Source organism: Mirounga angustirostris, unplaced genomic scaffold (assembly GCF_029215605.1).
Source record: "Mirounga angustirostris isolate CCGP_5_RB_7025 unplaced genomic scaffold, mMirAng1.0.hap1 SCAF_9, whole genome shotgun sequence".
Classification (NCBI taxonomy): Eukaryota; Metazoa; Chordata; class Mammalia; order Carnivora; family Phocidae; genus Mirounga; species Mirounga angustirostris.
In genome coordinates, this window is record NW_026991717.1 from 29582966 (window position 1) to 29603755 (window position 20790).

The following is a 20790-nucleotide window of genomic DNA, read 5'->3' on the forward strand; positions in this document are numbered from 1 at the left end:
TTGATTCCCCCCCCCCCCTCTTTTTAGGGCCAATTTTCTAATGGAGAAAAATCTCAAAGTAACTTCTGTAATTATTTAGAGAACAGGGAATATAGGGAGTAAGAAGATTTTTAAAAATCATTTTAGCATTTATAAGGATTTAAAAATATGTGCCTAGATTATACTCCTTTGCTTTACCTTTAAAAATTGAGTTAGATCTCATGTAGATAAAGTTTAGAAATGCAGCTTTATTATATTAAAAAGCAAAAGTAGTATGGTTTGAATTTATAAATTATACTTCAAGGTTGGGAGGTGGCTGCTTTTTTTTGTTTTTTGTTTTTTTCTTTTTGAGGGATTTATTTGATTCCAGATTTTAAAGCCTTTAAAAAATGTTAAAGCTGGAGAATCCAGGCCATGATTGACCTTTCTTTGTAAAGGAAGGAAGCCCATCTTTCCTGGTCCTGAGTACCAATTTTTTTTCAGCTTGTGATAAAACCTAACTTTTGCAGTATTTCTTTTCTATTTTAAATGCTACTACCTACTGGGTAAACTACTTTTTTTGCTTGATTTTTAAATGTTTAAATTATGTAACATGGAGCAGGCAAAATTACACCATAAAACTGTTTTTAAAAAATCCACAAAAAGAGGGGGCGCCTGGGTGGCTCAGTCGGTTAAGCGGCTCCTTCGGCTCAGGTCATGATCCCAGGGTCCTGGGATCGAGCCCTGCATCGGGCTCCCTGCTCAGCGGGGAGCCTGTTTCTCCCTCTCCCTCTGCCTGCCTCTCTGCCTACTTGTTCTCTCTCTCTATCTCTCTGTCAAATAAATAAATAAAATCTTAAAAAAAAAAAAATCCACAAAAGAAATTTTTCTCCATGAATAGATTTTAATGTGTTGTTTTTCTTCTCCTTGATATATTTTACTTGTCATCTTGCCATGTGGTGGTATAGTTAACTTGCATTTCCAGATTAGTCCATATGTAAATGTGTTTAACATGGGTGTCTCTGTAACAGGAATCTTACCCATCTTCTTCACCAATATGGTTTGTGGACTCTGATGACCCAAATCTGACATCAGTGCTGGAACGTCTAGAAGATACTAAGAGCAACAATTCGGTGAGAAAATAAGCCAACCTACTATTTTTTTTCCCCCCTAAAGAACATTATATGTAGAACTTAAGTGTTAAGAGGTAATATGATATAGAAAAGCCTGATTAATGATTATTTGATAATCTTAAAGGAGCTAAAGACCAGTTTTGTTTGTCTATTTTTTGGCCTTCAAATTCTGTACTACCTGATATCTTTTTTATTCCCCATAGGTTAAACTTAATTTAGATGAGTTAGGTGGTCTCTTTTCAGTGAATTCTGATTTTAAACCAACCAGACATTTTTGGTAGGGAACACTAGCCAAGGTGGAAGATAGAAAAAGAAAAAAAGACTGAGGTGGATGTGAGGGGAAATAATGCTAGAATGACATCAGTGCTAGTGTTAGGGAATTGCTTTCTCTCTCAGAAGTCTGTAACTGCAGTAATAGTCATAGGTATAAAAAGAAAATGCATTTTTTGTTTTTTGCTTTTTTTTTAATATATGAAGAAATGTAACTTTCCATTTTACAAAAAATTTAAAAATCAGTTTTCTTTGATTATAAAACTAAGCGACTATTGTGAGAGCACTTACTAAAATAAAGGGAAATAAGATTTCTGCCTGATATAACCACTGTTGACATGTTAGCTATTTTCTATCCATATTTTTCCCTTGCTAGTAAAATACATGGACTCTAATAAATATGTTTAAATAGTTGAGGTCATATTCTATATAGTTTTATATCCTTTTTTAAAATTAACATGGAATGAAAGATTTGACTGCTATCTTCCTAGATGGGCAGACTGCATATTATAAATATGTCTGTTACCTCCATAGTTTCATGTTAATTTATAAATTGAATGCAATTAATCCGAACAGTCTTATTTTGGGACTCTAAAGTTGGTTTTAAAGAGTAAATAAAAAAAATAGTTGAAAAAAGTAATGAGGAGAGACTTGTCCAATTAGATGTTAAATAAAAATATTATGGGGCGCCTGGGTGGCTCAGTTGGTTAAGCGACTGCCTTCGGCTCAGGTCATGATCCTGGAGTCCCAGGATTGAGTCCCACATCAGGCTCCCTGCTCAACAGGGAGTCTGCTTCTCCCTCTCATGCTCTCTGTCTCTCATTCTCTCTCTCGCAAATAAATAAAAAATCTTAAAAAAAAAAAAATTTTAAAAAATAAAAATATTATGTACTGGCAATGGACTGGACATATAAAGACAATAGAAGTTTAAAAACATTCATGCAATTGAGAATTCAGAATAAGTTAAAATACTCAATAAGGAAAAGGTGGATTATTCTATAAATATCATTGGGAGAACTGACCATTTAGGGAAGACCACCTGCCTTGGTCTTTCCTGAGCTCTTATCTCAGATTTTTGTTAAAATAAGTTACAGGTGGTTTAAACACATCTATTCTTAAAATTAACAACAGAAGAAATCAGTTTGAGGAGTATTTTAAGAGTAGAGGCTGGTCTGGAGAGCCATGAAGGTTAGAGGTAAAAATAAAAAGCTAGACAGATACAAGTTCATATTTCCAGTAGGGGAGTGACAAGACAGGGAAAGATAGCCCTCTTACTCCTTTTAGGAGGTTAACTCTAAAAAGATCTACAGATATAAGTTTTGTAATAGTAGAAATGATTGGGTTATTTTTCAGTGTCTAAAATTTTTCCTCAAAAAATGCTCACAAAATGAAATGACATAGGACATAAAATTGGGTCTCATTTTATTTTTTAAAGATTAATGTATTTACATAAAAGAAGAAAACCAGATTACCTTCTACTCTTATAGTCTCTGCCAGTTATTTCATAACCTAATTTCTTGACAGAATAAGTTGTATTTCCTCACCTTTGCTTTACTTAATTCATTTTAATCTGGATTCTGCCTTCATTGTTGCACTAAAACTTTTTATGTCTAGGTGCCAAATCCAGGGAATCCTTTTTTAACCCTAAAATTGACCTCTCTGCAGCACTTTGTTAGTGGTGATTGTTCCTTTGTTGAAACATTCCTCCATTTAACAAACATTTATTAAAGTCTACCAATCAAAAGCTGGTTAAATAAAAGCTGCTGTGTATAGTTTTATGATAGAGTATTATATTGTAGTTAAAAATAATGCAGCCAGTCTTTCCATAGGAATGCATACAACTTTCGAAGTTATGCAAGTGAAAAGGCAAGGCATAGAATATTGTTTATAGGGCGCCTGGGTGGCTCAGTTGGTTAAGCGACTGCCTTCAGCTCAGGTCGTGATCCTGGAATCCCGGGATCGAGTCCCGCATCGGGCTCCCTGCTCGGCGGGGAGTCTGCTTCTCCCTCTGACCCTCCTCCCTCTCATGCTCTCTGTCTCTCATTCTCTCTGTCTCAAATAAATAAATAAAATCTTTAAAAAAAAATATTGTTTATAATCTGGCCCCTTTTGCAAACAGTGTTGTAAAAAATAAAAAAATCTATCTGTGTGGGTTTATACATACTTTTCTCTTCCTGGGTGTGTACAGGAAACTGTTAATAGTAGAACAGAGAGAAGTATCTTTTTTTAATTGGCTGGCTTCTATGCCAGGCTCTGTGATAAGTGGTGGGTACAAAAGTCAAGTCCTATCCCTGTCCTCTGGGACCTGATAATCTTAGGAGAACTTCCATCAGATTACTGTCTCCTATTTTTATCTCTTAATACCCTGCCTTGGTCTTCCCTGAGCTCTTGTTCCTTGGTCTGCCTCTTCTCATTCCATGCTTTCTCCGAGAAATCTCTTTTACTACTATTGCTTAAATCATGGTCTGTATTCCAGGGATTTCTAAATCTTTATCTTTAGCTAAAATTTATCTCCTGAGTTTCAAACCCATATATCTATCTATATATCCTGTAGATCCAGGGAATCTCACTTGGATGTGCCATGGCTGTTCAAAATGATTATATCTAAATTTAAACTTCCCTACCTTGTGACACCCAGCACCCCCATTGAGTTCCCCTTAGTAATTCTCTTTGTGATTGTGAGTGGGACAAGATGAAATAATGAAGCTTGTCCCACCCATGGCTGAACCAGGAAACTAAAAGTTCTTTTTTATGCCTGTATTTCCTCATACCTCCCTTCTCCAAACTACCTAGTAAGGTTTTAATACTTGTCCATCTACCTTCTAAATATTTCTTAAATCTTTTCCCACCATCTTAGTTTCTTCCATCCTTCAAATGCTTTTTTGGGGGAGTTGAAATTCCTGAAAGATGTACAACCCTATTTTTCTTGTTGCTTGGTATTACTACCACATTGCTGCCACTCCCACAGCACTCCCTTAGCTCTTCCTTTGCCAAGGGTTGGAGTGTCTGGGTCTGTGTCCAGGTCAACCTTTCTCATCTTCATTATGTTTTTGAAACAAAACAGAGCTTATTGGAGGGGTAAATCCACAGTGCCTTTTAAGCTTGACAGTTTTTGTTTGTTTGTTTTTATCCTAATCTACTGCTCAGCTTTCCTAATTTCTGCTTGTTCCTTTGGCAACTTTGGAAAGTCCTATTCTTCCTTTGTTGACCCATTCTAATCCTGTTTCTGTTTTCTAGTCCTTCATAAACCTGCTTTTTCATCTCTTTTCCTGGTCAGAGACATCCAGGAAACTGTTCCTGACCAGGTGAAGTAAATTACTTGATTAGCTCCGGGTAAGGTCTACTAAGTATTGAACATTGTTCTTAAACCATAATTCCTAAATGTATACATTGAAAAGTTTTCTTTATTTCAACAATGAAAAACATGTTCATAAACATAACTTACCTTGCTTCTTTGCTTGAAGTAAATATGCTTACAAAACAATCTGGATGTAAAAATGGGAATTTAATGAGATACTCCTTGCAAAGTTTTCCTAGTGCATTTTTTTCCCTTTCTTTTTTTTTTTTGACAGATGCTTAAGAACCTAGTAAGTGCCAAGTGTTTTCACAGAAGGTTTCATTTAATCTTTACCATTATAAGAAGTTTTTAATTTCCTTGTTTTACAGATGGGGACCTCAAACTCAGGGAATTAGGTGCTATATCCAAGATCCTTTAGATTCCAAGAGTCTGTCTACTAGACCACATTTGCCTCTACTTTTAAATGAATATGACTGGAATGTATAATTTTATAACCCGTGTGTAACAACACTGCCTCTGGGTTTGTTTGTTTGCTTTTTTTTTTTTTTTTTGTCTTGTTGCCTCATTAATGTAAGTGTATTCTTGTCTGAAGTCGTAAGTTTCTAAGAAAAGGAGTTAGCAGTTGAAAATTCGACAATATCTGGAGCTCTCCTTCCTCAGCCTTTTTGTTGTTGTCATTCTGCTAGGTATTAGTTATAGGGATTGTACTCAAGCCATAGTAACTTTCTTATACTAGCAGCCCCTAAAACTATTTCGTAAAGACTGTTATTTTATCTGTAGGCTGTAATTGAGCAGAAACAAACTTTTTTCCTTTCCTACTGGATTGGTTACAGTAGTCATAGCATTATTCATGTCTTCTAAGGGCTCTTTAACATAATGCTTATTTACTGAAATGTGTTTTGTAGCTTCGTCAGCAGTTGAAGTGGTTGATATGTGAACTCTGCAGATTATATAACCTTCCTAAGCACCTGGATGTTGAGATGCTAGATCAACCAATACCCACGGGTCAGGTAAAGTAAAAATTCTCTAGTGTTCAAGAGCTAAAATAAATTGTCTCAAGCAGAAGTAAAACTAGGATGATTTTTCTTCTTATTATGCAACTTATTTAGAAGGTGTTGGATTGTTTGTTTTATTTTAGATACTAAAAATAACCTGTTTACTCTTTGGAGCTGCTGGTATTTACTATGACAGGGAAGCAACTGCCTCCCTCCCCACTACCACCTTTTTGTTGTTAACATTCCTGATTTCCATAACTGTTCCTTCAGTTGTTTGCCTTTGCTTATTCATTTGCCTTCACCTGGAATGCCATCTCCTTTTAAGCCTATCTCTGCTTCTTAAGGCTTAACCCAAATGTTACTTCCTCTAGTGCCCAGAAGTGCCCACTAGTTCACCACCACCTGTAACTTTTCTAGATTTCCAGATTTACCTATTTTAGGGCATAATTTACTGACTTTGTACTATAAATAAGGATTTAGCTCTTATACCACCTACCTTCCCACCCATCTCCCTTCCTAAAACACCATTATATTTAGTCATATGAATAATCACTGTTTATCATTAGGACTTTGTAGTGTAGAGTTTTCTATTGTGACATTTCTTGTAGAGCTCTTTGTTTTGCAGTGTCCTCCTCATAATAATAATTCTTAGTTTATTTTTATTTTTTTATTTTATTTTATTTTTTTTTAAAGATTTTATTTATTTATTTGAGAGAGAGAGAATGAGATACAGAGAGCAGGAGAGGGAGAAGCAGACTCCCCGCTGAGCAGGGAGCCCGATGCGGGACTCGATCCCAGGACTCCAGGATCATGACCTGAGCCGAAGGCAGTCGCTTAACCAACTGAGCCACCCAGGCGCCCTAATAATTCTTAGTTTAAAAAGTCATGTTCTGGGGCGCCTGGGTGGCTCAGTCAGTTAAGCGTCTGCCTTCGGCTCAGGTCACAGTCCCAGGGTCCTGGGTTCTAGCCCAGTATCAGGCACCCTGCTCAGCGGGGAGCCTGCTTCTCCCCCCCCCCCCCCCCCCCCCCGCCGCTCTTCCTGCTTGTGCTCTCTCACTCTCACTCTCACTGTCAAATAAATAAATAAAATCTTTAAAAAAAAAAAAGTGATACTCTGGCTCTTTTCTTCGAGCTCTTGGCTCTTCTAGAGGCTTTGGTTCTTTTGCACCAGTCTTGGCAGGTTGTTCTCTGGGCTGGCTGTGCAGCTGTCATCTTGAAATTTTTGTCTCCTCTGCTAGTGTGGATCTATTGTTACCTGGTCTCATGTCATCTTTCTTGCTTACCCTTTCTCATTTTGCCTGAGTACATCTTCAAGTAAAATTCTAGCATGAAGGAGTAGTACATTTTTTGAGTTCTGACATCAAAAAGTATATGACCAGACCACCATAGGGTTGAATCTTGGTTCTGCTTATTAGCTGTATGACCTTGTGATAATTACCCAACCACTGTGTGCATCAGTTTCTTTTTAAAACGGGGGAAATAGTAGTACCTATATTTTGCGGGGAGCTATGAAAATTAAATGAGTTAGTATATGTAAATAATTTAGAGCAGTGCATGGTTTATAGTAAATGCACAGTAAATGTTAACTGCTATTATATTTTACTTTGCATTTGGTTGATGGTTAGGTTGAATATATAATTCTGGGTTAAAAATCATTTTTCCTCAGAATTTCAAAGACTGTTCTGCTATCTTCTAGCCAACGGTGTTGTTTAATTTAAGCCTGATGCCATTCTAAGTCTTACTCATCTATGCATGACTTGGGAAACTTTTAAGAGATTGTCTTGGTGTTCTCAGATATCACAATGGTGTATTTTTAGTTGTGGTTTTTTGTTTTTGTTTTTTCATTGTTGCTGGACACTCAGTATGGATGTGTCTTTTCAGATGTGGGTTCCTTTATCTTTCTCCTTGGGTAAGTGTTCTTGTATTTTTTTCTGTGATAACTTCCTCCTTTCCATTTTATTTGTTCACTTTTAGAATGCCTACTAATGGGATTTTAGACCTCTTTGCTTGAGTCTTTGTATCTTTTATATTATCTCCATATTCACTTTTTTAATTTCAAATTCTGAAAGTTTTTCCTTCAATTTTTAAAAATTTTATTTGGACAGCATAACTTTTTGGTTGTGTTTTATTTACTGCTGCTTAACCTCTTACCCCAAACTTAATTTATTCTATTTATCACAGTTGTGTGGGCTGATTAGGCTTAGCTGGACAGTTTTTTTCTGCTGACCTCACTGCACATTCAGATAGTGGCTGGGACTGATGGTCATGACCTGAGCCGAAGGCAGACACTTAATGGACTGAGCCACCCAGGCATCCCTAAAGTCTAGGACAGTTTAAATAAAAATTCAACTGGGTCCAATTTTGCCTCCCATGAGCTATCTGGAGATAATTTTGGTTGTCACAACTGGCTGAGGGGAGTGCTATGGGTGTTTTGTGGGTAGAGGGGATGTTACTAAATGTCCTACATGACAAAGAATTATCTAGCCCAAAATATTGGTACTTCCAAGGTTGAGAAACCATGGTTTAAATAAACATCTGAGCCTGATCTGTTTTTCTCTTTTTCTGTATATTACTCTTCATTTTTTCCATTCCTTTAGTCATTTTTAGTAATTTTAGATTCTAAAAAAATCACTTCATCTGTACTTTTGAATCTATGGTTATGAAGCTCTTTTCATTTCTAAAGTTGTTTTCTTTACCATGATTACTTGTCAGAAGCTTGTCTGTTTTATTATACTGGTCTTTTGAAAGAATCAGTCCTTTTATTTTTTTAAATCTAATTTTCTTTTTCATTTTTGTGTGTGTCTTAACTCTTTTTTTCTTTTGCCTTTCTAGTTTATTGGACCACTGTGATTTAAATTGCTTTAACAAACATGTAAAGGTACACATTTTCTTCTGCATGCTATTGCACTTCATGGCACAGGTTTTAAGATTTAGTATATTTATTTTCTAAACAGTTTGTATTTCCTAAGTGATTTCATTCCATCTTTTGTTCTATTACTTTGTTATATTTCACAAGAAGTTGTATAGGTGTAGAAAACATATAAACATGAGCGTTAATAGTTACCGTAAATACCTGGGAACTACCACCCAGCCCCGACCCAGGTGAAGAAACAGACTATTGCTAGTACTACAAACCTTCTGCACGTTCCTTCCAGATGATCATTCCCTTCAATGCTAATCTTTTCCTTTTCCCTAGTTTTTATCATATATATCTGCATTTCTGAACAATATGATTTAGTATTGACTTTTTAAGCTTCATATTGAGTCATACTATATGTGTGTTCTTTGTCTTTTGCTTAACATTGTGTGTTAAATTTATTCATATGTGTAGCTGTGGTTCTTTTTCATTGCTGTATTTATTCCATTCTTTGAACATACCATTACAGATTTATCCATTTGAGTTGATTGCAGTTTGCTATTAGGAACAGTGTGGGACGCCTACTTGGCACTGTTGGTTAAGCGTCTGACTCTTGGTTTTGGCTCAGGTCGTGCTCTCAGGGTTGTGAAGTTGAGCCCCACATCAGCCTCCGCACTCAGAGCAGAGTCAGCTCAAGATTCTCTCCCTCTCCCTCTGTTCCTCCCGGTTGTGCTTGCGCTCTCTCTCACTCCCTCTCTCAAAGAAATAAATCTGTCTCTAAAAAAAAAAAAAAAAAGGAACAGTGTGCTACCATAATCATTCTTGTCCATATTTTGTGGGATACCTGTGTAAGCATTTTTCTGGGCACATACTTAGAAGTTGGATTACTGGAGCAATTTCTTCTTAAACCTAAGAGTTCTTTAGAAAAAGTTTTTAACATTCTCAGGTGGCCTTTGGGCTATTTTTAGTTTTTCACTATTTACAATATAGCCTGTAACTTCTCAGCTGAATTATCAACAGTTGCTTAAACTTAACCATTGGTGTTACTATGTCTTTGCTTATTGCTGTATCTTATATTCCATGGTTGCTTCCTACTCTGAAAATAGATCCCTTACTAACGTTCTCTATTGTTATTTTTAGAAAGGATTTCTAGGAATGAGTGGAGAGTGTTCCTTGAATACTCAGTGTCTGTTTTTATTATTCATTCAACCCCTATCCGTCTGACTGTGTGCAAAATACTCTATAGAGGTGCTGAGGATCCGGTGGCAAAGAAACAGATATGGTGCCTGTCCCGATGGAACTAGACATAGAATTCTAAGTTCATAATTGAGTCTCTTCTAGGTTCTTTACGCTTTTATCTTCCAGAATTTATTGTTACAGATGAAATGCCTGATGTCTGGTTCTTCTTTTCCTATATATTTGTTTTCTTTCTGGAAGTTGGTATGGTTTTTTCTTTAACTGTGAAGTATAGGGTTTTACTTTTCAGTATTCCTTTGGGGCATTCAGAGCCACTTAATATTCTGAAGTCTTTCTTTAGCTTGACAACCTTTGTCTCTTATTTCTTTCCCTCAGTCTTATGGGTAAATAGCGGATGAATATTAGTTCTGGGTATTCCTATCTCCCATTTCCCGTAACTCTTCTATTTCAGTACCCCTTCCTCTCCCCACCCCCTATCTCCCTTTTTCTCCATATTCTAAGGGATTGTCACAGTTTGGTCATCTTCTTAATCATAAATGTTTTGTTGATTCAGATCCATTGTGCTCTCTGGTCCTTCTACTAAGTGTTTTTTTCCTTTATCTTTTTTTTTTTGAAGAGGAAATCTTTTTTATTTCCCAGAACTGTCTTTTCCTTTGCATGGTTATCTTTTTTATGTTTTGTGGATACAATATCTTCTCAAGTACTGCTAAGGATTCCAATTAGATTTTTTTTGTTTTATTTTCTTCATTAATAATGCTTCAGGTCACTTGTTCTGTTTGTTTGACTTGGTGCCTTTTTTCCAGAGTGCCGGTTTTCTTCAATGTCTGGTGATACTTGGTCATCTGCTCATTTATAGATGAGGTATACCATTGATCACATTGTCAGTGGTTGATGTGAGTGCCCTCAGTAATTGTCACTCTTCTCTGCCTGGTTTGTACACCTGTGCTCTGGCTATGGCTTGTGAATGGAGAGGTACTAGCAGGCAGACTTTCCAGCTCCTGAGTTCAAGGAAGAGATGAGTGAGTTAGATTTTGCTGCTGTGTTGAGTTGTATTTTTAAAAATGTCTTTTCTCTGTAGTTCTGACACTTATACTAAGAGGCCATCAAGTTAGGCCTCCTATGTAAGAAAGTGATCCTTGGGGCACCTGGGTGGCTCAGTCGTTAAGCGTCTGCCTTCGGCTCAGGTCATGATCCCAGGGCCCTGGGATCGAGCCCCGTATCGGGCTCCCTGCTCAGCGGGGAGCCTGCTTCTCCCTCTCCCACTCCCCCTGCTTGTGTTCCTTCTCTCGCTCTGTCTGTCTCTGTCAAATAAATAAAATCTTAAAAAAAAAAAAATCCTTACCAGCTGTAGTTGGAACAAATACAGCAAGTATTTCTAGAAGGAAAAAAAAAATCATACTAACTTTATGCATTGTGTTGTGAACTCTGCTCTGGTTCAGAAAACTTGTCTTTTTGAACTCTGCCAAAACTAGGTATGAAGGCTCTTCCTAAAACCCCATCAGATTATTTGTGAATGAGTGGTAAATTGTAGAGAAGTATTCTGTGGTAAATGACATGTTGTAGAAAAGAAAAATGGCTCTTTAGTGAAATGGTGATCATTTTACAATTTTGTAGTTTTGTAAAACATCACTCCTTTATGACACATTTTACCTTTTAAAATGTGAGGAATGTATGGAAAGATTTAGGCTTTTCAAAGTTAAAAAGGTAGATATTTTAAGGAACCTATGGTTTGGGATATTTGTTTTAAGTGAAAGAAGCCATTCATTGACCTTATATACATAGCCATAGGTATAAAATGTTTTCTTATTTTAAATTAGAATGTTTTAAATTTTTTTCCAGTTTTGCTTTATATTGGACTAATTGCTGTTGTTTATTCTCAAGGCATCTATCAAGTTGAATCGTTCAAAAAAAAATTTTTTTTTAAGCTGATAAATATTGTCACATCAAACCTGGATTTAAAAGTAAATATTCAACTTTAATAAATTCTATTAGTGGAACTATAGTGACAGATGACTGATAATTTGTCCCTAAAGTCTTCTAATGTCCTCAGTATGTGCTTATTCTGTGCAGCCCTAGCAAATTGGTTTTGTTTTTCAGAATGGGACCACAGAAGAAGTGACTTCAGAAGAGGAGGAAGAGGAAGAGATGGCTGAAGTAGGTATTTTATGTAAGAATCACGTTTTATAAATACCGTATCTTCATTTTTGAATATTTTTGAATCTCCTTTATAAACCAGTGTTAATGTGGAATAATGAAAACCCCATTGCATTTGAAATTGAATATAATTTCTAAAATCTGGCTTTAGTTTTAATTAATGATGTTTTTGAGCAAAATGTTTGATTTCCTAGAAAATCTCTTAACATTTAGCATTAAAATTATATTTACATTTAATAGTAATCAATGCTTAACCCATATTTGGTTATTTTTAAGAAGAGGAACTACTAAGTTTCAAAAATTCTGAATTTAAATAAAAGGAGAATTTGAGAACGTTTCAGGGACTACTCACTAGAAGTAATAAAGCTATCTCATGTTGAAAAACCATCTAAGAATTTGGTAGGGCAGATTCTAAGACCTTGACCTTAGGCCAGTTTAGTTACCAGGCACTGATATAATTTTAGAGGTTTTCAGACTCTGAAGCTTTGTGTTTAAATTCTGTGTCTCTTCATTGACCAAGTAAAAGGTATTTGAGTTCCACAGTCTTGATTTTAAAACTTTCTTACTGGTTTGGATCTTAGAATTAATTCAGGTTATTACCTTATTTTCTTGATGTGCAAAATCTTAAATCTTAAATACACTTCTTAGAAGGCCTTAAAACTAAAGAAGTAGTTGTGGTTTGTTTTGTGAGTCTGGGAGCAAAATAATTCTTTTTTTTTAAGATTTTATTTATTTATTTTACAAAATGAGAGAGACCACAAGCAGTGGGGGAGGGGTACAGGGAGAGGGAGAAGCAGGCTCCCCACCAAGCAGGGAGCCCGATACAAGGCTCGATCCCACGACCCTGAAATCATGACCGGAGCCAAAGGCAGATGCCTAACTGACTAAGCCCCTCATTTGTCTCCAAGATAATTCTTAACACTGTCTAATTTGTATGATTTTTTTGGGATAGTTTGTTTTTCACATTTTCATGCAGTGTAATTTAGGTAGAATAAACTGCAGGAAAATAGTAAACCTTTTCCATGGGTTCGGTGTCCAATGAAATAGAGATTCTACTCAGAGTTTATGTACTTCTCATTTTTTTCCTTTGCAAGATAATGTAAAGAAGGGACAGCAACGTTTAGGGAAATCTAGAAAGATAGGATCCTGGATTTCAGAGATGTCAGATTAAGATAGGAGAAAATATAATCTAGGTAACTAAAATAATGGTAAAAAAGGCACAGAGCAAGCTTTGGGCATGGTGTGTTTAGGTGCATTGGAGATTGACGTGTTGGAGTCATGGAAAGCAAGTTTGGCTAGAAAAGCAGATGGCTTAAAGTCTTGAATTAGAGACAAATATGTTTATATTTGGTGTGATTGTTGAGAAAAAGGCCTTGAGCAGAGAATAGTGTGCTGAGAATGTTGTTTTATAAAGATAATCTGCACAGAACAGAATTCATCATTAATACTCAAGTGGAGAAGATTTTTGGATAGGAATGTGGCTGAGTTTAAAGGTGGAGGAGGAAGAGGAGATCCAGACTAAGGACATTTCTGAAGAAAATAAGTGTGGAATAGAACATTGGGGCTGCAAGGTACAAATCAGGGGAGGGAGCTCCATGAAACATGGAGTCATGGACAGAGTCTCAATAAGAAAGGAATGTTAATAGGGGTTGAGGAGATGAGAGTCTAAAGAAAAAGACCATTGGGTCTGGATGGAAGTGGTTTTTAAACTGGTCTACAAATCACAGTGAATTAGTTTCCTTAAAGAAATGGAGATAGTAATTATCAGCTACTCCTTTAGAGATTTTGATGATTGAAGTAAAGAGAAGTTAAGATAATAGAAAAAGGTTAGGATTTTAAAAGTTCTGCATAGATTTGTTTAAACAGGAGTAGATGATATGGAAAAGGAGGAAGGAGAATGATGTAGTGATTAAAGATGTTAGCCAAGGGCTGCTATTCAAATTCATAGTCTAATTTTTTCCCTAATTATAAGAATCAGTAGGTGCTCACTACAGAAAACTTGGAAAAGAAAGAAAAGCACTAAATGTCTCTAGAGATTATTATTTCAGTATATGTCCTTCTAGCCTCTTTTTTTTTTTTTTTAAGATTTTATTTATTTATTTGACAGAGAGAGAGCGAGAGCAGGAACACAAGCAGGGGAAGTGGGAGAGGGAGAAGCAGGCTTCCTGAGGAGCAGGGAGCCCGATGTGGGACTCGATCCCAGGATGCTGGAATCAAGACCTGAGCTGAAGGCAGATGCTTAACGACTGAGCCACCCAGGCGCCCTCTAGCTCTTTTTTTTTTCTGTCCTTGTTTTAGCATGACTGAGAAACAAAGATTGTATTCTTTGTTTTTCATTGCATTATTTTTTCCATTTAATACATTTTATTTAACCTAATATATTTAAATTATTGTCATTTCAACATGTGATATAAAACAAAATTATGAGGCCTTCATATTTTTTCTCACTAAGTCTTCCGAATCGGGTGTGGACTGTACATTTACAGCACATCTGAGTTCAGACTAGCCACATTCCAAGTGCTCAGCAGCTGCAAGAAACAAGGGTCTGCCCTGCTGGACAGCACAGCTCTAACTAGTATAGGCCCTGTGGTCGCCCAGGGGTGCCCAGCCCACAGCTCAACCCAGGGTTGTGGTGGGGTCCCCCCGGTGGGTTCTCAGGTTTGGGTTTGGGGCTGCTGCACTGCCTCACCCCCAGGCAGCAGCCAGAAACAGCTGAGACCCAGTTGAGCACAGAACCTGGCGCCCACAGTGGCCAACTTTGTCCACTCACTGTGCCACCATCCTCACCACACTTCTGTTTCATTATTGATGCAGAAGAAACAATTATGCTATGTTGGCATTTTAATGGTCTTCTAATATTCCATGGAACTGAGTTACCTGTTCTGGGTTTTTGTTTTGTTTTGTTTTTAATATTTATTTGAGACAGAGAGCGCCCGAGCAAGTGCAAGTGCGAGCGGGAGAGAGGGGCGGATGGGAGAGGGAGAGAATCTCAAGCAGACCACACTGAGCGGAGGGCCTGCCACTGGGCTCCATGACCTGAGCTGAGCTGAGATCAAGAGTCGGATGCTTAACCAACTGAGCCACCCAAGACCCCCCTGCTCTGGTATTTTTGCACATGCAGTTTTGTGAGGGGGTTTGTGGCTATAAAGTTTAAATAGGCATCTTTATCCCCAAGTCTGTGTTCACATTTTAAATTAGTTCCTTACAATAGATTTCTAGAAGTCAAGTTACTGGAACAAAGCATGAATAAGGTTCTTTATACCTAATGCTAAACTGTTTCAAAAGTTCCTCTTAATAGGAGACTTTTTTGGTAATAGTTACGACTTTACAGATCTATTAAGTATGCTTTACTCAGTTTGTAGCTTTTAAGCAAAATGTAAGATCTAAAAGGAGGGAACCTGAACTGAATGTGAAGGCTTTTTTCCCTTCCCCATTCTCTGTTCCCTGTCGAATCAAGAATAATTTAACTTTTGTATAAGTTTCAATAAGCTAATATTTTTCATGTAGGATATAGAAGACTTGGATCACTATGAGATGAAGGAAGAAGAGCCTGTTAGTGGAAAAAAATCAGAGGATGAAGGAATTGAAAAAGAAAACTTGGCAATACTAGAGAAAATTAGGAAGACTCAAAGGCAAGACCATCTCAATGTAAGTATGTGCCAATATCTAGAACCTGGACTTTTGGGATTGAGTAATTATAGGTAATAATATAAAACTGGGCAAGTCATTAAGAGACCAGTCTAGGCTGCTCTCCTCCACCCTTGCCTGTGTTGTGCATTCAGCCATTTGTTGCCCTAGTGGGTTGTTGTTGTTGTTGTTGTTGAAGTGTCTCATTTGCTTTTTACGTGCTGGAATTAACCTGCTGTTCACCGTATACACACCTCCTTTCCAGACTATATCGCTTACCCTTCTCCTATGAGATCTGTGTATTTAAATTTAGTGTCTTCTACAAAGTACAGTTTAAATTCTTCTCCACCTCTAACCAAATCAAAAGTATTTTTTTCTTTTGACTTAACATCACTTTTATGTGAAGTTGCATGGGGCATGAAATGAACACTGAGTCTGGTAATAAACACAGGTATGTGGCTTCAGTTTCCTCAACACGAAAATATGGATAATATATACCTTTTGGATGATTGCTGAGAAGGATAAATGAGAATGATGCATATAAAATGCCCAAAGTAGGGGCATTTTTGTTTCAACACTTCCTTCTTATTTCCTACCTTGTATTAGAGCTCTTTATCAAACTCGTGACATCTGAGGACCTTTGTCTTGGGTATAGGTTCTCAAAAACCAGGAATGAATTATTATGTAGGGAGATGCCAGGTGTTGTAAGCAGATAGATTACTCTCTCCTTCAGTCCAGCTGTATTTAATTGGCAAATCTTTTTTAGAGAGCGAAGAAATTTAGCTCTGCCCTTATCTTGATTATTTAAAAAAAAGTTTGTAGCATTTAAATTAATGATTACTATACTTTCTATCTCTTGTGACTGCTTTCCGTTTGGATATTACAGTCAAAACGAACACAAATTATTGAATGTTTTCACATGAGAGACACTAAGTACTTTAAATTTTACATACCTTCCCCTTCAACCTTTATAGCCACTTTATAAAATATTGTTCCTATTTGTAGGTGTGAAACTAGGATTTAAACCAGTTAAGTAATGTACTCAAGGTCACAAAGCTAGAAAGTAATAGCTTTGTGAACATGATTGCCACCCATCCCCCAAAGTGTAGTGCAGCCATTAACATTTTGAATTTTACATGATCAGTTCTTTTTTTTAATTGAGGAATTCTAAATGTGAGAAATAGTTGGCATTCATATTCAGTCTTAGAATAAGACATTGGTGCATTTTCATTTTTAAAGAAATGCCAACATTGAAAAGAACTGAAACTAGTTGCATGCAGGTGAACATGTTATTTCTCAGTTTCTTAATATGTAAAGTAGACCTTCAGTATAACATTCTTCCTTATAGTCTGACTAATGAAACTGTTTTAGTTGATAGTGTAAAATGGTAAGGGCCATCTAGTATTTTCAAAAATTGATGGTGATGCTACATACTTAAAAGAATAGCTAAAATTAAAAAAAAAAAAATTAAAGAATGGCCAAAATCAGGAACAGTGACAACACCAAATGCTGACGAGGATGTGAAGCAATAGGAATTCTCACTCCTTGCTCATGGGAATGCAAAATGGTACAGCCACTTTTGAAGACAGTCTGGCAGATTCTTAGAAAACTAAACATAATTTTTACCATGTATTCCAGCAGTTGCACTCTTTGGTATACCCAAATGAATTGAAGACTTATGTCCAAACACCTGCATACAGATGTTTATAGCAACTTTATTCATAATTGTGAAAACTTGGAAGGAACCAGGGTATCCATCCCTTCAGTAGGTGAACAGATAAACTGTGGCATATCCCGACTATATGGAATATTATTCCCTGCTAAAAAAGAAGTGAGCTATCAAACCATGAAAAGACACAGGAACCTTAAATCTATATTACTAAGTGAAAGAAGCCGATCTGGTGAAAAAGCTACACAACTGTATGTTTCCAACTATATGACTTTCTGGAAAAGTCAAAACCAAGGAGACAGCAAAAAGATCAGTGCTTGCCAGAGGTGGGGTGGAGGGATAAATATGTGGAGCACAGAGGATTTTTAGGGCAGTGAAAATACTCTGTATGATACTATGATGATGGATATGTGTCATTAGGTATTTTCCAAACCCATTTAGTGTACAGCACCAAAGGTGAACCTTAAGGTAATTTATGGATTTCACTGGTAATGATGTGTCAGTGTAGGTTTATCAGTTTAGAAAATGTACCTTCTGATGAGGGATATTGATAATGAGAGAGACTGTGTGTTGTGGGAGCAGTTATATGGGAAATCTCTGTACCTTTCTCTCAACTTTTCTGTGAACCTAAAAATGCTATAAAAAATAAAATCCTAAAGAGAAAAAAAATTAATAGTTTAAAAAAAATCATTGGAGTTTGAAATAGGTTTATACTAAGTTCTAGGCTATTGCAGGAACCATGGTAATCTAGACATGTTGGTTAGACTTTTTTTTTTTTCCTAGATGCTAAGAAACAGTAAATGAGCCAGACTTGTCCCGCATTTTATATTTCTATTGAAACTTCATAATCCTCAATTCAATTAAACTTCTTTGATTTTTTTTTTTTTTTAATGTCGAGATGTGATCTGTTTTTATAATCTCATTGTAAACTTTCATTTCAGGTTTACATACCTGAAATCTTCAGTTATTTGACTCCGTAGATCCTGGTAAACAGCAATTTTTATGTTGCAGGGTGCAGTATCTGGGTCTGTGCAAGCTTCAGATAGACTTATGAAAGAGCTCAGGGACATATACAGATCACAGAGTTATAAAGCAGGTAAGGACCTCTGGATCTCTACTCTGTTGTCCTTATGCTGTTTTCAGTTTTCAGATAGTAAGCTTCAGTTCTTACAATGTTACTGGATAGAAACAGAAATGGTTATTAACTTTATTTTAGGGATGTGAAATGCAGATTTAATCAAGTTATTAATAGATGTGGAGGTAAAATAGGATGAGTTTACTTGCTCTTTGGGTTTTTGAAAGTTGTTTTTATGGATACCTCATAATTTTTTTGTCTTCTTGCTGACTGGGATTAACTCATGATTTTTAGCTTCTGGGAAAAGTATGAGTAATATCTGCTTTGGAAAGTAAATAAGATACATATGTTATTGTATGAACAAAGAACTATTGCTGAGTTGATTTTTATGATTTTTCCTTATTTTTTGAAAACAAAAAATCAACTTTTATTGTATAAGTAGTTATGGTATCACTTTAAAAATAGGTGGGTTTTTTTTATTCATTTCATAGTTTGACTTTGAGTGTTCTTTCTTGCCCAGTAAGACTTAAATACTGTGGAACCGCTCTAATTGAAGTAAAATTCCCTTTGGTTGTCAGAGATTCTAACTATATTAAAATAAGGGAAAGAGCCAAATTTTAATATGTTTGAAAAGTTAGCTTTGTGATCCGTTCAGTAATTCTCAGAGTGACCAAATCTAAATCATTAGAGCTTACTTAGTAAAAACAAAAAGCAAAAAAAAATTTCTGCTTTAGAGTGCAAGGTAAGCCAAATTTGACTCTTGAGTTATGACAAGTTTTGGCATCCTGTTTTTCTTATTAGAAGTCTAAAAGTTTATCTGTAGAAACTTAATCAAGCGCAGTTAAATTTTTAAATATGGGTTTACTTTTTTTTTTTAATTCTTATGTTAATCCCCATACATTACATCATTAGTTTTAGATGAAGTGTTCCATGATTCATTGTTTGTGCACAACACCCAGTGCTCCATGCAGAATGTGCCCTCCTCAATACCCACCACCAGGCTAACCCATCCTCCCACCCCCCTCAATATGGGTTTACTTTTAAATGTTAAATAATTACTTGTTATAGCATTGTTTGTAGTAGCAAAAAATTAAAAATTAATCAGATATAGGGTTGAATTGGTTAAATTATGGTATATCCATAAAATAAATTTCCATAGAGTTATTTAAAAATCGACAATAGACTTCTTATATACTAAATTGGAAAGATGCCCTGGAAAGTTGAAGAAAGATTATACAACTATGTAGAGGGATTCCATTTTTATAGAAATATTTGCATATGCATAAAAGAAGAGTCTTAAGGTACATAAGATTTTGCATAATTTTTCCCCTCCCACTCACAGTCAGACAGTTTCTCAACTCATTAAAAAATCGTCTTCATTGATGGCTTTAATTATCTGTTAAGAGCCTAAGCTACTCAGCTCCAATGGCAAAATATTTATAATATAGCTTAGTTGTTCTGTGTTTTAATAGCAAAGTTTCTAGATTTTGATGGTTATTTAGTATGTTCATTTACACTGAAGTAGTAGTTATAAGATCAAATAAAGAGTAACCTAGAGGCTCCTGGGTGGCTCAGTTGGTTAAACGTCCGACACTTGATTTTGGCTCAGATCATGATCTCAGGGTCGTGGGATAGAGTCCCACATCAGGCTCCACACCCAGCTTGGGATTTCCTCTCTCTCCCTCTGCCCTTACCCCCACCTCTCTCTTTAAGAAAATAAATAAATAAATAAATAAAAAGTAACCTACGTGTTCTATATCTTTACAGGGATTTATTCAGTGGAACTGATAAATGACAGTTTATATGACTGGCATGTTAAACTGCAGAAGTAAGTGACTCTTATATGCTAACCCAGTCTTTGTAATGATAGGGGGAAAAATTTTCCGCTGGGATAGTCTAATTTGATACCTTGTACGCTATAGTTTTTACTTAGAACTTTAGACTGTGTTTCTATAGAAATAGTTCTCAGGTTGTTAAAATAAGCTGTTTCTTGGGCTTAAATAAGTGAAGTCAGAAAGAGGAAGAAGAAAAAGAAGGACCAGCTGTGGGATAAAGTGTTTCATGGAGTTAGTGAGATAATTGGGAAGTATAGAAACAAAAGTGTGTTTAATAACCTGATTGACCATGATAACCAGTTTATATTTGGAATGAGGAATTTGAGTAGGACCTCGATGTGTAGAACAGTTGTAGACAGATTCAGATTTTGTTAGTGATTTCACTTTTTCTGGTCTCGTCTGTGATAAATTTCTCTCCTTGAACCCCTTGGCTAGTAATACAATTTTAGAGAAGCAGATTAATTTTTTTTGAGTTCTTGAGAAAATTTATATACATAAGACTTCCCTAGGATGACTGCTAACCTTGAATCTCCTTATGGGAATGGATTTAGAATACTGTGACCTTTTTGGACATTTAATCCCAAGGAGTCCGAGGCTATTGCAATTTATTTTTCCAGGGACCATAGAGCAGTTTTATGTTTGAAACTTACCTGAGGGGCTCTGCTTTAGCTCTTGAACTGGTTCATTTTTTGTGGTTACTAAGAAAAAAAATCTCTTGGTTT

The 20790-nt window shown here is 36.1% G+C and overlaps 1 protein-coding gene and 1 long non-coding RNA gene across 7 annotated transcripts in view; both read left to right on the forward strand.

Annotated features, from left to right (window-relative positions):
- Positions 1-20790, forward strand: part of UBE2Q2 (ubiquitin conjugating enzyme E2 Q2) — a 65405-nt gene that overhangs the window by 10427 nt on the left and 34188 nt on the right. For 5 of the 6 annotated variants that reach the window (XR_010404928.1, XR_010404927.1, XR_010404929.1 and 2 more), the window contains exons 2-7: positions 990-1091; positions 5565-5669; positions 11806-11862; positions 15370-15510; positions 18170-18254; positions 20001-20061. Coding sequence is in view for 2 of the 6 variants with exons in the window: in XM_045899600.3 (XP_045755556.1) it covers positions 990-1091; positions 5565-5669; positions 11806-11862; positions 15370-15510; positions 18170-18254; positions 20001-20061 (551 nt within the window). In the remaining 4 variants the exon portion in view is untranslated. The remainder of the gene's footprint in view (positions 1-989; positions 1092-5564; positions 5670-11805; positions 11863-15369; positions 15511-18169; positions 18255-20000; positions 20062-20790) is intronic. The other variant, XM_045899601.3, reaches the window with a different exon arrangement.
- On the forward strand, positions 7519-9282 carry LOC135361545 (uncharacterized). Its single transcript, XR_010404938.1, has 2 exons — positions 7519-7563; positions 8487-9282. It is a non-coding gene; the product is annotated as an uncharacterized LOC135361545 (long non-coding RNA).